The 18,441-nt window shown below is 34.6% G+C and overlaps 3 protein-coding genes across 3 annotated transcripts; all 3 read right to left on the minus strand.

Moving 5' to 3' along the window:
- Window positions 1-4,626: 4,626 nt before the first annotated feature.
- LOC149398174 (uncharacterized) lies at window positions 4,627-5,118 on the minus strand. Its single transcript, XM_089614498.1, has one exon. The coding sequence runs from the start codon at window positions 5,116-5,118 to the stop codon at window positions 4,627-4,629; it is 492 nt and encodes a 163-aa protein (XP_089470624.1).
- Window positions 5,119-14,956: 9,838 nt separating this feature from the next.
- Window positions 14,957-15,301, minus strand: LOC149398175 (uncharacterized). The gene has a single exon (XM_089614499.1). It carries the CDS (start codon window positions 15,299-15,301, stop codon window positions 14,957-14,959), a length of 345 nt encoding a protein of 114 aa, XP_089470625.1.
- Window positions 15,302-15,417: 116 nt separating this feature from the next.
- LOC149398176 (disease resistance protein RPS5-like) lies at window positions 15,418-16,682 on the minus strand. The gene is made up of 2 exons (XM_089614500.1): window positions 16,014-16,682; window positions 15,418-15,945 (listed from the first exon to the last, which is right to left on the minus strand). Exons 1-2 carry the CDS (start codon window positions 16,680-16,682, stop codon window positions 15,418-15,420), a joined length of 1,197 nt encoding a protein of 398 aa, XP_089470626.1.
- Window positions 16,683-18,441: the final 1,759 nt, after the last annotated feature.

Consider the following 18,441-nt stretch of genomic DNA (forward strand, 5'->3'; position numbering starts at 1 on the left):
CATTTGTTTTACTTCAATTACTATTTCTAGAGGGCTGTCTGATAACTAAGTGCTTAACCATTTATTAATTTGTCACATCATTTTAAGTATTTCCCTATAAATTATAAACTAAGGGTCATTGAATCCAAAAATATGAGAGAAAATGAAAATTTGAAGAAAAATAAAAAAATAATAAGGAGAAAGCATGAAAAAATAAAAACTATTTGTTATGTTTGGAAAATCAAATTTTTCCCTTATTTTTCTCAAATCAAATAAAACTAGAAAAACACAACGTATTCTCATATTTTTCCCTCACATTTTTCGGGTTTCAAGCGGACCTTAAATGCTTGGTATATTCAAAACGTTGGTACTAAAATTTCTAGATAATATACCTTTAAACAAACAAGATATAAAATTCTTTTTGAATGATTATCTTTAATGCTCTCAAATGATCGGTTTAAATTTAATCGATTTTAAAACATAACAGGATTATGTTGTCATTTTAGGGTCAAGACTTAAGCGTGGAGTTAATTATGATATGGTTTAAGCTCTCATCGTACATCATTTCTTCGTGTGAAAAGTCTTTCCATATCATGGATGATTTTTTTTTTCTCATCCTCTGTTTAAATAATTCAAAATTAGATGTAAATGTACCGTCAAATATTTATTTTGCATTATTTTATTATCATTCTCTAGATATGAGTCTCAAAATTTGAGTAGTATTTTTTTTCTTTTTCTTATATGTGCGTTAATCTCATTCGGAAATGCTATGGGAATGAATGTCTATGAGAATGCAATAATCTGCGACATAAAAAGGTAAAAAGATTTTTTTTGGTTGTTTGTGCTAATTGGAAAAGGTAAAAAGATTTTGTTGGTTGTTTGATTGTTTGTGGTAATTGTTACAATTTTGTTTGTGAACTCAATTTTCATATTATTTTAAGAATTTTTGACGTTATCTTAAAGTTTATTATTGTTTTATACAAAGCTTCGCACATAAATATATTGATAAAAATTATAAAGATTTAAATTATAAAAAGTAAGCTCAACGGAAAATTTCAAACTCCTTATTAAAAAGAAGAGAAAAAATAAATCACAAACGCAACCATAATAATACAACAAGAATAATAAGTTATCAGTCTCTTGTAACACGTATCACCACTTGTTGTCCGGTTGCGTTTTAGATCTATATGCCCAAAAAAACAAACCATCTCAGATTTAAGGTTCAGATCTAAATAATCGAAATTAAACCCACATTGATCGAAAATACAGTGATAAAAATTCCAGATTCATGTTTGGATTATTGTAACAAATAAATATTTAAATTTATTTTTTAAACCAAGTCTTTTTGAATTTTATCAATATATATATATATATATATATATATATATATATATATATATATATACTTTTTGATGAGTCTTTTCATTAAAAAAAAATACTTAAAAAAACTTTTAGAATTTTTTATTTTAATTTTTAATATGTCATCCGTTTTACGTAATGTAGTACATATACAATCAACACTTAATTATATTATATTGGATATTGAAATATAAAGTATAAGGATAATCAATAAATTTCACAATATGAACGCAATTTTACATTTGTGTGATTTATACTCACACTTTCAAAGACCTCGCAAAAGAATAATAAAAATAAATCGAAACACACTTTGTGAAAATAAACTTTTAGACTTGGAAAGCTAACAACTCCCCCGGAATACTAGGGCAAAGTAATAATTATCATACTATATAGTTTTAAATATCATTACCCTTGTGACGACCCGACTTTTCGGACCGTCATACTAACCTTAATTCTTTTACTTAGAAAAAAAATAGTGGATAATTTTTTTTTTAAACATCGTTTCATATATTTATAAAGTTTAGACTTTAAAATAAAACAAATTTAAAAATAACCAACATCTGAAACCTTACAAAAACATTTGATGAAAATAAGAGAAGTACTTAATTCGGAATCTCAAACTAAAGTAGATGGTTTGAATATTCGACGGAAATAAAACCATAAAAATTCAACTTCAGTTTTGCGAAACTAATTAAACTTGAAAAAATATCTTAAGCATAAAAAAAAAATCTCAAACCGAGTGGTTAGAAAATTTCGTAGCGGAAGTCTTTTAAATAAGTGAGCGGAACCACAACCCAACCCCTTAGCCATCGAACGCCGCTGATCCACCTCCTCACTTGTTCATCTGTTGCTTACCTACAATACGGACGAATACACATAATATGAGCTAACGCTCAGCGAGAATAACTATGACTCACAAAAAGATGAGTAATGCAATGCATGATCCGGTTATTAGTGTTTTAAATTCTAATAGTGTCATGGTCTTTCGTATAATAAATCTTATCATATTTTATTCGGGGTGCCCCTAGAGTAGTCGTACCAATTTCAGTGTACACTTTGGAAACGAACTACGGGGCTGCGACCTCCCATAGTTCGCACCATCTAATAACATATCATATGAGAAAACTCCCTTTATGAGCCCGTAGGTCGGCTCGAGAGAATTCTCTTAATACCTCCGTAGCTCGAGGCGGTACGACTCTCTTACTTATCTTATCACTTGATTAGTTGCGTTACATACAAAGATGACATATGACATAAACACAAATAAAACATGCTAATAATTAGAACATGTTATGCCAAAGTTGTACTAAACTCATACATAAACTTATCATAACCAAACATGAAATAATAATCACAAATCACTCATTAACATATACAAGCACATATGAAATATCAAACAATCAATCATATAACACATATTAACCAAATCAGATCACACACTCATCGTAATTAATTTTAAGCTAATCCGTATTGTAGTGAGATTATTCTCACCTTATTGAGCCGGGGAAAAGTTCTTAGACTCTCGAACGATTGGAAAAGCTATTCGGCTCGGTACCTATTCGAACGGGTAGGAATTAGGTTCTTAGAAGACACTTCTAGACTAACAAAGTTTCTGGAAAAAAATCAGAGAAGGAACAGGGACGTCAAAAGACGAAAATACCCTTCGTCCTCGGGTTCCGGAAAAAAAAAAAAATATAATCTCAGAGAAAAATTCTGGAAAAATTCCAGAGACTATAAAACATAAATTTGAACATATTAGTCTTCAGTGATAAGACCAAAATCGGGCTCCAACATGAAGAAAACTAATTTAAACATATATTGTCTAAAAATTGGGTTTTAGAGAAAACGAGACGGATCTGCGCACTTGTTAAAATAAAATACTAACAAAAATACTTCCGGTAATTTAAACCTCATACTTATTTTTCTATGTAACAACAACATATATAGGTATCTCGTATACAAAATTCCAGCCAAAATACGATTTGCAAGTATTTTAAAAAAATATAAAATCTCGCTGTTTGAAACAGGAATAAAACTTCGCGCAATAATTTTAATTTATTTTTTTGAAATTAGATCGTTAATCCAAAAATTATAAGATTTTTATGACATACTATAAACATTCTGAATATATGGGTATAAAAAAAACAAGTCACCATTCCTTTGTTAGCTATTTTTTTTTAAATCAAAACCTTGCTGTTTTGAAACTGAAAACAAAAATATGCGCGCTGATCATAATTGAATTTTAGTAAAAAAACTGTTTGTCCAAAAATTATGAAATTTAATATACATATTATGAACATCTTGATTATTTCGGTATAAAAAAATCAGACTAAAATAAAATCGCAAGCCTATTAGAACTGATAAACACGTTACTTTTCAAAGACTCACGCATAACAGAAAAACATTTCAATAATATAGTGCATAAGAAAAATCGTAACAAGCAAAGTCATGACAGACTAATGAAAAGATATCTTAAATAGAGAAGTACCTCAGAAAGAATGAAAAGAAAAACTCCTTAGTGTGGAATAGGACTCCCGAAAAATAAAGAAAATTCTAAAGAGGTTTATGTGTTTCTTTTGTTTTGTTTGAAAAAGGGAGAAGATGATGGAGTTGAAAAGATATCAGATCAAGAGTGTGCGATAGACAAAAAAAATTAAGCACGTCCATTCAAAGTCATAGAGCTATAGAGAGAAAGCATTTTTAATGAAAATAAATATTAGACTGTTATAAACGTCCAATATATAATGCCATTTACTCACCTCTTTATTTCTTTCAAAAAGTAAGCATCCAAAAGAATTGCTATGCACACACTTATTGCATGTATCCGGATACACATATTCATTTCTATATGAATCCACAGATACCACAATAAAAATATACTACTCTTTTTTTTATCATTATTACTTTTATATGCATCTATTATCAGATCTCTTTTTATGCCTTATATATATACCTATATATATTTATATAATATTCGTATGATTAGATGTATAAGTAACATTATACACAAGGGATAAAAATTAGATATGATGATACTGCTACTATTGATTAAAAATTATTATTAAAAAAAATAATTGTCATACATAAATTTGATTATGGAAGATAAATTCTCAGACTAAACATATATAGCACATAAAAATAATTCAAGCTTACGGTATTACGTCGTAATGTTAAATTTTTATATGGCTAAACTTCGGGGCTTCACAATCTCCCCTACTTATTGGAATTTTCGTCCCGAAAATTAAAATAAGGGTTGAAATATAACATAAAGATTCTTACTTGACAACACTAAGCTTCTAGGAATAAGTCCGGATATCGCGATCTCATATCATCCTCGCGCTCCCAAGTGGCTTCTTCGATTTTATGATTCCGCCAAAGTACCTTGACTAATGGAATCACCTTGTTCCTTAGGATCTTTTCTTCACGATCAAGAATTTGTACTGGCCTTTCTTCATACGTCAAGTCTTCGTGTACTTCGATAGGCTCTTGTATTAACTCATGATTTGGATCGGGCAGGTACTTTTTGAGCATTGAGACGTGAAACACATTGTGCACCGATGCTAACTCGGGATTCAGAGCTAGACGGTAGGCTACTTTTCCGACTCTGTCTGTGATCTCGAAAGGACCAATGTACCTCGGGCTCAATTTTCCCTTCTTTCCGAATCTCATCACGCCCTTGAGAGGTGCTACCTTCAAGAATACGAAGTCTCCTACTTGGAATTCCAGTGGTCGCCTCCTCTTGTCAGCGTAGCTCTTCTGTCGGCTTTGGGCAGTTCCCATTCGATCTCGTATCTTCTTGATAGCTTCAGTGGTGTCTCGAATAAAATCTGTCTTCTCGAGGCTATTTTCTCCGGATTCAAACCAGTGAATCGGGGATCGACACTTTCTACCATAAAGAGCTTCATATGGGGCGACGCCGATTGAAGCTTGGTAGCTATTGTTGTATGAAAATTCAATAAGTGGTAGCCTCTTATTCCAACTCCCACCAAAATCCATGACACATGCTCGTAGCATATCCTCTAAGGTCTGAATAGTCCTTTCGGATTGGCCATCCGTTTGGGGGTGAAAGGCAGTACTGAACTTCAGTTGTGATCCCATAGACTTTTGCACACACCTCCAGAAGTTAGAAGTGAAACGACCGTCACGATCTGAGATGATGGACAAAGGCACGCCATGCAATCTCACTACGTTATTAACGTACAGTTCAGCCAACTTCTCTACGGAGTACGTGACTTTCATCGGTATGAATCTAGCAGATTTGGTCAAACGGTCCACCACTACCCATATAGCATCATAACCCTCAATTGTCTTAGGTAAACCAACCACAAAATCCATTGTGATTTGTTCCCACTTCCATTCAGGAACCTCGATTGGTTGTAATTCTCCAGCTGGTCGTTTATGTTCGGCCTTCACTTTTTGGCATGTAAGACATTTACTGACGAACTTTGCAACATCGCCCTTCATTCCGTTCCACCAGAAGTGTTCTCGGAGGCCTTGATACATCTTCGTGGAACCTGGGTGGACTGAATATGGAGTCTCATGTGCTTCGGTCAGAATCTGTCTTCGTAACTCATTTTCGTTGGGTACACAGATCCTTCCATCGAAAAAGAGTACATCATTCTCTGCAAGAGAAAATCTTGACTCTTGACCTTCTAGTGCATTGTCCTTAAGCCTCGATATATCAGGATCACGTCTTTGCGCTTCTTTGATTCTCTCGAACAAATCTGATTTTAAGGTCATGTTGGCTAATCCCCAGGTGACAATTTCAACTTCCATGTTGTTGATTTCGTCAACAAGTTGAGGAGATAATGCATGCATCATCGATAGCCGAGCCTCATCTTTCCTACTTAACGCATCAGCTACCACGTTTGCCTTTCCGGGATGGTAATGGATACCACAATCGTAATCCTTAACCAATTCTAGCCACCTTCTTTGTCTCATGTTCAACTCTTTCTGAGTGAAAATGTACTTTAAACTCTTATGATCGGTAAATATCTCACACCGAACACCATACAAGTAGTGTCTCCAAATATTGAGGGCAAACACCACTGCGGCTAACTCCAAATCATGAGTAGGATAATTCCTCTCGTGGTTTTTGAGTTGTCGTGACGCATAAGCCACGACTTTGCCGTTTTGCATTAACACAGCACCGAGACCTGTCTTTGATGCATCGCTGTAGATAGACAAAGGTTCTCCACTTTCAGGGACTATAAGGATTGGAGCGGTGGTGAGTCTTCTCTTCAACTCGCGAAAACTCTGTTCACATTTCTCGGTCCACTCATACTTCTTATCTTTCTTTGTGAGGGCGGTGAGTGGAGCGGCTAATGTAGAAAATCCTTCCACAAATCTTCTATAGTAACCTGCTAGACCGAGAAAACTCCTTATCTCTGTCACACTTCGAGGTGGCTTCCAATCATTCACTGATTCTATCTTGGCAGGATCGACGGAGATTCCGTCTTTAGAAACCACGTGTCCGAGAAAATGCACTTTATCCAACCAAAATTCACACTTCGAGAATTTGGCATACAGTTGATGTTGTCTCAACGTCTGGAGTGCAACTCGTAAGTGACCCTCGTGGTCTTCGGCGCTCTTAGAGTAAATCAGTACATCATCGATGAAGACGATAACAACCTTATCCAAGACGTCGTTAAAGATCCTATTCATCATATCCATGAATGATGCTGGAGCGTTAGTGAGTCCAAAAGGCATGACAGTGAATTCGTAATGACCATAGCGGGTGCGAAAAGCTGTCTTCGGGATATCGTCATCCTTGACCCGTAATTGATGATAGCCGGATCACAAGTCTATCTTCGAGAATACCTTCGCCCCCTTGAGTTGGTCAAACAAGTCATCAATCCTTGGAAGAGGATACTTGTTCTTGACCGTCACTTTATTTAGCTCTCGGTAGTCAATACACATGCGAAAAGACCCATCCTTCTTTTTGACAAATAGAACGGGTGCTCCCCAAGGCGAATGACTAGGGCGAATAAATCCCTTATCTAACAATTCTTGAAGTTGAGATTGTAATTCTTTGAGCTCGGCAGGGGCCATACGATAGGGTGCTTTGGAAATTGGACCTGTTCCAGGTAGCAACTCGATTGCGAAAGAAATCTCGCGTTCGGGCGCTAAACCAGGTAGATCTTCAGGAAAAACGTCAACATATTCCCTCACCACTAGCACATCTTGTGGTTTTGTTTCGACCTCCTTCGTCTTGTCCACCACAGACGCTACGTATCCATGACACCCTTTACTCATCAATCTCTTAGCTTGCAATGCTGACACCATCATCTTTGGTTTCTTGAGTGGTCTTCCTACAAAGGTGAACCTCTTCCCCGTCACCGGTTTGAAGGTTACTCTTTTTCGCCGACAATCGATCACTGCATTATTCTCCACCAAGAAGTCCATACCCAAGATGGCATCAAAGTCTTTCATTTCTAAGACAATGAAGTCACTCTTTAGCTCTTGTCCACTTATAATTATCGATACCTCTTTGAGACAATATCCCGATAATAACATATCTCCAGACGATAATGCCGTCCTGAAAACCTTCTTAGTTTTCACTACACTATCGCCTAATCTCCTAGCCAGTTCTAACGAAATAGAGTAATGCATAGCTCCAGAGTCAAACAATTCTAAAGCGTCAAAATGAGCTATAGAAATCTGACCTACTACCACATTCTAAGAGCTGGCTAGAGCATCAGTGTTGGTGTAAGCGTAGAGGCGAGCTTGTTGTGGTGGTAGCATTTGGGTGGTTGGAGGTGCTTCCAAACGACCCAATGAGATTTGTGGCCCTTCTAGTGCAGCTAGTATATATGTAGTTGAGTAGTCCATTCTGATTGTGCTACTGATCCTATCCATTCCGAGCAAAAATTGGTTTCGGACAATCTCTGAGGAAGTGACCAGGTTGACCACACTTAAAGCAGGTCATGGTTCCATTCCGACACTCTCCAGGATGCATCTTTCCATAAGTCATGCATACCAAAAAAAAAATCGTTCCCTCCATCTTGACCTTGATGTTGGTGTTACTCTCATTTTTTAGATGGCATCTCTTCTTTCCATTCCCATTTCCATGGGGTTGCGTCCTGAAGCCTTGATTGTTGCAGTTAGGTTAGTGGCTACTTGATCGATTTGGCTTTTTATTGGTGTCGGGACCCTTGTTTTGACTTTTCTCCTCTTTTCGAGCCTTGTAAAACTGAGCTCGTTCCTCCTTTACTTGGATCATGTGGTATTCGGCACTCGTAGAATTTTTTTATAAAATCTAAGATTGTGGAAGATGGGTTACTTCCCTTTAACAATGGATTTATCCAAATCAGCTCAAAACACCCTCATCCTTTTGCATCTTCTTCCCTTGGTGTATTTTGTTCCTCGAGATTCCTATATCTTAGTTTCTTGAGCTTTGAACCGATTGCGTAAAGTGGTGTCTAGAACCACTAGCTTTGGTCGAGCTGTCAGGGCATGAAACTAAAATAGTGCTCTTAGTACTCCTTTATAAGAGTACTAACTCAACTCATATCACGCTATTGGTATTGCTATTCACACTTAAAAAAATATTCTTCACATAGTGCCGTAGAAGATTTCATTTGAACATGAAACAAAACATAATCATAATGAAAGATGGCATCTTGTAAACCATTGACAAATTCGTAAAAAAAATATATAAATACAAACGGAAAGAATGTAATAGCATCTTATAAATAAGGAAAAAAAAAGGAGTGGAGTTTTGATCGGTAAGGACCACGATCCAATCATCCATAAAATAGACAAGTCTTTACTTGTCAATAAAAAGAAAAAAAAAATCTTGATCTCTAGCTCTCCCATAAACTTAACTACTGATTTAAAAAAAAATTGTAACTAAAACATATTAAACTTACTTGAGTAGGGGATGCAGCCGTGCGGTTGAATAGCAAGGGTGGTCGTAGGTTCGTTGCTCTGATACCAACTGTGACGACCCGACTTTTCGGACCGTCATACTAACCTTAATTCTTTTACTTAGAAAAAAAATAGTGGATAATTTTTTTTTTAAACATCGTTTCATATATTTATAAAGTTTAGACTTTAAAATAAAACAAATTTAAAAATAACCAACATCTGAAACCTTACAAAAACATTTGATGAAAATAAGAGAAGTACTTAATTCGGAATCTCAAACTAAAGTAGATGGTTTGAATATTCGACGGAAATAAAACCATAAAAATTCAACTTCAGTTTTGCGAAACTAATTAAACTTGAAAAAATATCTTAAGCATAAAAAAAAAATCTCAAACCGAGTGGTTAGAAAATTTCGTAGCGGAAGTCTTTTAAATAAGTGAGCGGAACCACAACCCAACCCCTTAGCCATCGAACGCCGCTGATCCACCTCCTCACTTGTTCATCTGTTGCTTACCTACAATACGGACGAATACACATAATATGAGCTAACGCTCAGCGAGAATAACTATGACTCACAAAAAGATGAGTAATGCAATGCATGATCCGGTTATTAGTGTTTTAAATTCTAATAGTGTCATGGTCTTTCGTATAATAAATCTTATCATATTTTATTCGGGGTGCCCCTAGAGTAGTCGTACCAATTTCAGTGTACACTTTGGAAACGAACTACGGGGCTGCGACCTCCCATAGTTCGCACCATCTAATAACATATCATATGAGAAAACTCCCTTTATGAGCCCGTAGGTCGGCTCGAGAGAATTCTCTTAATACCTCCGTAGCTCGAGGCGGTACGACTCTCTTACTTATCTTATCACTTGATTAGTTGCGTTACATACAAAGATGACATATGACATAAACACAAATAAAACATGCTAATAATTAGAACATGTTATGCCAAAGTTGTACTAAACTCATACATAAACTTATCATAACCAAACATGAAATAATAATCACAAATCACTCATTAACATATACAAGCACATATGAAATATCAAACAATCAATCATATAACACATATTAACCAAATCAGATCACACACTCATCGTAATTAATTTTAAGCTAATCCGTATTGTAGTGAGATTATTCTCACCTTATTGAGCCGGGGAAAAGTTCTTAGACTCTCGAACGATTGGAAAAGCTATTCGGCTCGGTACCTATTCGAACGGGTAGGAATTAGGTTCTTAGAAGACACTTCTAGACTAACAAAGTTTCTGGAAAAAAATCAGAGAAGGAACAGGGACGTCAAAAGACGAAAATACCCTTCGTCCTCGGGTTCCGGAAAAAAAAAAAAAATATAATCTCAGAGAAAAATTCTGGAAAAATTCCAGAGACTATAAAACATAAATTTGAACATATTAGTCTTCAGTGATAAGACCAAAATCGGGCTCCAACATGAAGAAAACTAATTTAAACATATATTGTCTAAAAATTGGGTTTTAGAGAAAACGAGACGGATCTGCGCACTTGTTAAAATAAAATACTAACAAAAATACTTCCGGTAATTTAAACCTCATACTTATTTTTCTATGTAACAACAACATATATAGGTATCTCGTATACAAAATTCCAGCCAAAATACGATTTGCAAGTATTTTAAAAAAATATAAAATCTCGCTGTTTGAAACAGGAATAAAACTTCGCGCAATAATTTTAATTTATTTTTTTGAAATTAGATCGTTAATCCAAAAATTATAAGATTTTTATGACATACTATAAACATTCTGAATATATGGGTATAAAAAAAACAAGTCACCATTCCTTTGTTAGCTATTTTTTTTTAAATCAAAACCTTGCTGTTTTGAAACTGAAAACAAAAATATGCGCGCTGATCATAATTGAATTTTAGTAAAAAAACTGTTTGTCCAAAAATTATGAAATTTAATATACATATTATGAACATCTTGATTATTTCGGTATAAAAAAATCAGACTAAAATAAAATCGCAAGCCTATTAGAACTGATAAACACGTTACTTTTCAAAGACTCACGCATAACAGAAAAACATTTCAATAATATAGTGCATAAGAAAAATCGTAACAAGCAAAGTCATGACAGACTAATGAAAAGATATCTTAAATAGAGAAGTACCTCAGAAAGAATGAAAAGAAAAACTCCTTAGTGTGGAATAGGACTCCCGAAAAATAAAGAAAATTCTAAAGAGGTTTATGTGTTTCTTTTGTTTTGTTTGAAAAAGGGAGAAGATGATGGAGTTGAAAAGATATCAGATCAAGAGTGTGCGATAGACAAAAAAAATTAAGCACGTCCATTCAAAGTCATAGAGCTATAGAGAGAAAGCATTTTTAATGAAAATAAATATTAGACTGTTATAAACGTCCAATATATAATGCCATTTACTCACCTCTTTATTTCTTTCAAAAAGTAAGCATCCAAAAGAATTGCTATGCACACACTTATTGCATGTATCCGGATACACATATTCATTTCTATATGAATCCACAGATACCACAATAAAAATATACTACTCTTTTTTTTATCATTATTACTTTTATATGCATCTATTATCAGATCTCTTTTTATGCCTTATATATATACCTATATATATTTATATAATATTCGTATGATTAGATGTATAAGTAACATTATACACAAGGGATAAAAATTAGATATGATGATACTGCTACTATTGATTAAAAATTATTATTAAAAAAAATAATTGTCATACATAAATTTGATTATGGAAGATAAATTCTCAGACTAAACATATATAGCACATAAAAATAATTCAAGCTTACGGTATTACGTCGTAATGTTAAATTTTTATATGGCTAAACTTCGGGGCTTCACAACCCTAATGCACTAGAAAAATATCAAGACCCTAGTTTCGCATCAACAAGAATAATAAGTTATCAGTCTCTTGTAACACGTATCACCACTTGTTTTCCGGTTGCGTTTTAGATCTATGCCCAAAAAAAACAAACCATTTCAGATTTAAGGTTCAGATCTAAATAATCGAAATTAAACCCACATTGATCGAAAATACAGTGATAAAAATTCCAGATTCATGTTTGGATTATTGTAACAAATAAATATTTAAATTTATTTTTTAAACCAAGTCTTTTTGAATTTTATCAATATATATATATATACTTTTTGATGAGTCTTTTCATTAAAAAAAAATACTTAAAAAAACTTTTAGAATTTTTTATTTTAATTTTTAATATGTCATCCGTTTTACGTAATGTAGTACATATACAATCAACACTTAATTATATTATATTGGATATTGAAATATAAAGTATAAGGATAATCAATAAATTTCACAATATGAACGCAATTTTACATTTGTGTGATTTATACTCACACTTTCAAAGACCTCGCAAAAAAATAATGATAATAAATCGAAACACACTTTGTGAAAATAAACATTTAGACTTGGAAAGCTAACAACTCCCCCGGAATACTAGGGCAAAGTAATAATTATCATACTATATAGTTTTAAATATCATTACCCTAATGCACTAGAAAAATATCAAGACCCTAGTTTCGCATCATCATTGTATTTGCTAATACAGGTGCGTACACAATGGGTCCCTAATGGTCCATCGCTTATTTTGAAAAAAGAATTTACAAATGTTAATATTTTTCATTTTGAAAGGAAGAATTTACAGAAGTTATTGCCATATGAAGATTATCGACATAAAAGTTGCTCGTAAAACCATGAAGTTCTTACTATTCTCACACGATTATGATCAATCATTAATGTATTGTAGAGAACTTGAAATGTCCAGAATAATCAAAAGGGTGTTACATGTAGTATATTAGCTAGGGAAAATAGTTTTAAAATTCAACATATAAATAATTGGCACGAACAAGCCTCAAATGTATATTATATTGTCTTGTCACTCGATCCAACAGGAATACTAGAATAACATTTTTATTTGAGACAATATACGCGAGTGAATAGAACAAAAGCTTTTCTTCCACACAGTTTGTTCCATTTAAGCGACAATTGTGCTTAAACCTTTATGTTATTTTTTATACCATATATTTCGGTGTTGATTCATTAAAAAGGTCTCCTCTAGCACTATTTTATTTGAACAGAGACATCATATAGCTCGATTAATCTAATTTTGTACTTATAATGATGCTTACCATGTTACAATAACTATGGTTATGATTTCAATTTTTTGAAAGCCGCACCATACTGTTTTATTAGACTACATAAAACTAACGAAGATCAATTTAATTATAATAAATTTTAATTTTACCCCCTAAATTATATAATTTGTTTGTACCAACTTCTATCCTACTTTTTTTTTTACAACCATTTACTATGTACTTATTAATTTTTCAAAACTCATCATTCCATCAATTATTTAACAGAATTTAAGGGTAAAATGATATTTTCATTTTTTTTAATTATTTTTTAATATTATTCACTAACTACTATTACTCTCTCTCTCTCAAAATAAAAGTCCGACTGAACACTAAACAAGTATTATGTTTATAGGTATTGTTATGCCGTTATTTTCACATGGTGTAAATAACACCCCGAGAGCAAAAAAACGAAACATCAAGCCCATACACAAGGCTCAAGCCCACAAGCAAATTCACGCGCCAAGCTCCGAGTCAACACTCATAAAATGTCGTTCAAAAGATACTCTCAAAGAATGTTTTCAAGCGAGACTTCTTGACAAATCTTCAAGACAAAGCCACAAAAATGACCACCCGGTCGGCCAAAAAAGAAGACCATCCGGCCATCTTCACTCGGCCAAAGACCACCCGGTCATCTTCACTCGGTCAAAGACCACCCAGTCGTTTTCACTCGGCCAAGACCACCCGATCATCTTCACTCGGTCAAAGACCACTCGGTCAAAATGCGATGGTACAAAACAAGGAGAGGTTTCAAAGCTGTAAAATTTCAAGGGTCTGAGTTGATACCGATGAAAGGTAGAAGAGAAGAGGCCACCACTTTCAGGTTTGGACATTCAAAGAAATCAGCTCGAGACAAGGAATCTGCGACGAACTGAGCGCTCTTCAGTTTGGGTAAGTTGAGCAATCTAATACTTTTTAGAGTGGGAAGGTTCATTATTATTGCATCCTCGTTTTCGAATGATATTATTTCCTCCAACTCTTGGCAGTGCCAGATATCGATCTCTTCGAGACTAGGAAACGAGGTGTATTTGCCAACAACAAACAATGTCTTCAATTCAGGATAGAATTTGATCTTTAGTTTCTTTAGAGAGGAGAATGCCCCGACTGGCAGTGCTGGAAAAGCTGTTCCATCGCTCTCTGTCGAATAACGCTCGTAGGTCTGGCAGCGATTCAAGTTGCAACTCCTTGATGTTTTCAAGCAGCGGAAACACGGCCGGAGAATCATATAACATGTACTCCATCTTGCGACACGCGTCAATTTTTAGTCTATGCAAGTTTATTATGTTTTCGACGGATACTAAACGGCACAAACTTTTTCAACATAGTACACCACACTAAGGTTCTCAACATTATTGGGTACCAAGATTGGACCATCACCATCCTTGGACTGGACGCCGCATTGGTGCAAGGTGTTTGGGACTTCATCTAATTGAAACACACATCCTATTGTAAATACAAAATCACACACTTGCGTCGTTGCCGCTCCGCTGGGAATCATCCGAAGATACGCGTTAAAAAGGCTGATTTCCGAGAACTCTACTTTTAGATACTCCAGCTTCTTCATAGCTGCCAACTATTCTGCGAACTCTATTCCAACACCATTTGGCATAATAATCGAAAGGTAGCTAAGGTTGGAGAGCTCGTAGAGAAGCCCTTTGCGGTAATTCTTAGTCCAGATACCGCTTAAGTCAAGGTGCATCAATTTAACCAACTTTTCTAAACCTTTAGGAAATTCAGTGATTCCAGCATAGTTCATGTCCAACCTTATCAAGCTCCTCAGTTCTGACAGATTTGGTACGCACTTCAAGTTTTTGCCATCTCTAAGCGATAGCACGGCAAGATTTTTTAGACCAGAGACGAAACCAGGAAGGGTTCTGATACTTGTGTGGGATAGATCGAGAACACACAGTCCCGTCATTCGCGTGAAGAAATCATCATAGATAGTTTCGAGACCGTCTGCATTGGAAAACAACAACGTCGACAATCTTGGACAATTTGGGGGCTCTGCGACGGGTATGATTATGTTTTTTCCCATCAATGAAACCTTCTCCAGTTCCTCGTCCCAGTTTTCTCGTCCCAGTTTTCTCCTCCCGTCGCCTTCATCAGGAATCGAGATGCAGTCTCGCGCATGATCTGTATCGCCATATCCCTCACCGAGTCATGGAGCTTCACAAATTTCTTATGAATGGTGTTAGCTTCGATCAACAAGCAATCACGCACGAGCTCATTCAACATAACATGACATTTGTCCTTTCTATCTTTCACTGTCCTACCATGATCAACACTTCCTTGGACTATCAACTGGTATACCAAAGAAGTTCTATCGATGAGATGGTCTTCAGGGTACAACGCGCAATGCAGAAGACACTCTTTAAATCTCACATCCTTCAACCGATCGTAACTGAACCTCAAAGTCGACGTAATTTCTTTCGATGCAGAATGTGTGACATCCTCGAGCTCCGTTAGCGCGACCCCCCACTCTTTTACGTCCATTTTAGCTCTCATGCTTCTAGCCACGGTGACAATCGCAAGAGGAAGACCCGCACATTTTGCAGCGAATTGCTTTGCCATTTTAGCAAGTATCTTTCTTCATCGTCTTTCTCGTCTAGATCCAAATCAATCTCACGCGCGATTTTGTCTTGTAAAACTCTTACACCGGATGCCTTTGACGCAGTGATCCAGATCACCTTATCAAACTTGCCTCCAATATTATCGCCGGCTTTCAAAAGGTTGTTAAGGAGATGTTCGAGTACGGTTGTCTTTCCAGCCCCACCCATCCCGTAGACTCCAATCCTCGTAGTTTTCTCGTCCGCCAAGCAATGCAAGATCTCACCTTTTGTCTTCTCCGCCGGCGTCTCACCTCCAAACAGCCCTGTCGTCGACGGCTTCTCGTTCCCACGCCGCACTAGTGTCCTGAGCAGACTTCCTTCTCGGAATTCAGCGCCTTCTTCGTACAGTTTTTCTACATCCGGTATCATTTCTTCAATTCTCCTCCCCACCCCAGCTCGGGATAAGAATTTGACCTGCCTCACTTCGTTTCTGATTTCTTTTATTTTGCAAGTCATTTCTTCCACATGTTCCAGCCATAATTTGAGTTCCTCTATCTCTTCGGTCTCTCCTGGAACGACTTCAATTTTGAGTCTCGTTTTTATATCTGCTTTTCGACGGTTTAGTTTCTCCAAGTCTTTTGAGAGAGAGCGCATGTTCTTTTTTATGTTTCTGTGATGTTTCCATCGCTCGGCTGCTCCAGACGATGCACATTCCACAACAGGGCCAATAACTGCGGCAACAATCTCCATTCTTGCCTATATACTTGTCACTGGATCATTGACATTTATATTTAAAATTAAGATATATAACTATATGAAAACTCAAGTTTTTTCATATAACCAACTTTTAGTAATTTTGAAGTAAATAGTCACAAGATTTTATTAACAAAGTTCACAAGACATTAATAGTTGTAAATAATCTATAATAATTGTAAGTAAATCATCAAACTCCAATGACATAAATAGAATGCTAAAAACGTTCAAACAATACCACATCACTATAGTGACTATTTACTTAAAATTTACAAAAAGTTGATTATTTAACAGACAAAAAATTAGGTAATTAGCCAACTAAAACTTTTGGAATTGCTATATAGCCAACGTTTCGTAAATCTTAAGTAAATAGTCACAAACATGACGTTGCATTCCTGATTTCCTCTTTCATTGAAATAAAATGGTGGATTATTTACGTCAATTTACGCGTGTAAATATATGGATGTGACTATTTATCTAAGATTTACGAAACGTTGGTTATATAGCAATGTGAAATTGTATATATGGCTATATACTTAATGGACTCAATCTCCAAATTTTGAGGGTTTTATTATAAATTTGTTAAAGTAATACCTTAGAACTTTAAAATTCCTTAGCTTTAGTTTATGTTTTTGGGGTCAAAATGTAATTTAATTATTTTCTTTCAAGATACTTGGTTTGTAAAATATGTTTTTGGTGTTGAATTTCATAAATCAATAAAAGTAAAAATAAACTGAGTAACTAGCTAAAAAAACTTAATGAGTTTTGTACCATTTTATGCTCAAGAAAGATTAAGGACAGAATGGCACAATCATATATTGAAGGACTATTTGTTTCACTAAAAAAAAGCCTAAATAAGTTCAAGAACTTACAACTCGAATATAAGTTGATTGTCTGATGATTCCCCAGAAGGAATTTGGATAGCAGATTTCAACAAAATATACATGTGTGGATCACTGCGAATAGGTAAAAAAAATGACATTTAAGTTCATATCTAATAATATGCAACCAGGATACATTTAGGTAGGGGTCAGAAGGAGCACTCAACTAAAAAATCGAGATAAAAAATTAATTTATATGTATTTTTGTGAAACCCCAAAACCTCGCCACCAAAGAATTAGAATTTTAAATTAGTTTTTATTTATTTTTCTTGTGTTATGTATATGTATATAGTAATAGATGTTTTAGTTGTATTAAACATAGCCTTATTTAAATAACATGTGTATAGTAACTGTATATATAAGTTTTTTTCTATGCGCTACATAAGTAAAACTTCTTATATACATAAATATATATATATATATATATATATATATATATATATATTCGATAAGTTATGCTCTACAGTAGTTTGTGATGGCAAGGTTATATAAAACATTTTATGCTATGACGTAGAATATTTATGAGTGTTTATGTAAAAGATGTGAAGTGTTTATTATAAAGATACATACATATATATATATGTATATAGGTATATATAATAATTGTGGGGAGTGGATTTGTGAATCCTGGTAATTTGTTCCAGTAACGCATTATATATATACAAATATATATAGCAACTGTTTAGGCGTAAGTTATGGTAATGAGTATATATGTATATACATATCGTGATAATTCATAAGTTGACCAATTTTTGATATCAAATTTATGAATGAATTAACTAACCAATCTTTTGAAAACTGATTTAAAAAAAAGAATAGGGCAAGTTTCATCCAATACATCATAGACTCTTTTCCCCTTAGTTTTTCTTTCTGAA

The sequence above is a fragment of the Urtica dioica genome, chromosome 5, assembly GCF_054948205.1.
Source record: "Urtica dioica subsp. dioica isolate 48M chromosome 5, U.dioica_male_clone48M_v1_H2, whole genome shotgun sequence".
Lineage (NCBI taxonomy): Eukaryota > Viridiplantae > Streptophyta > Magnoliopsida > Rosales > Urticaceae > Urtica > Urtica dioica.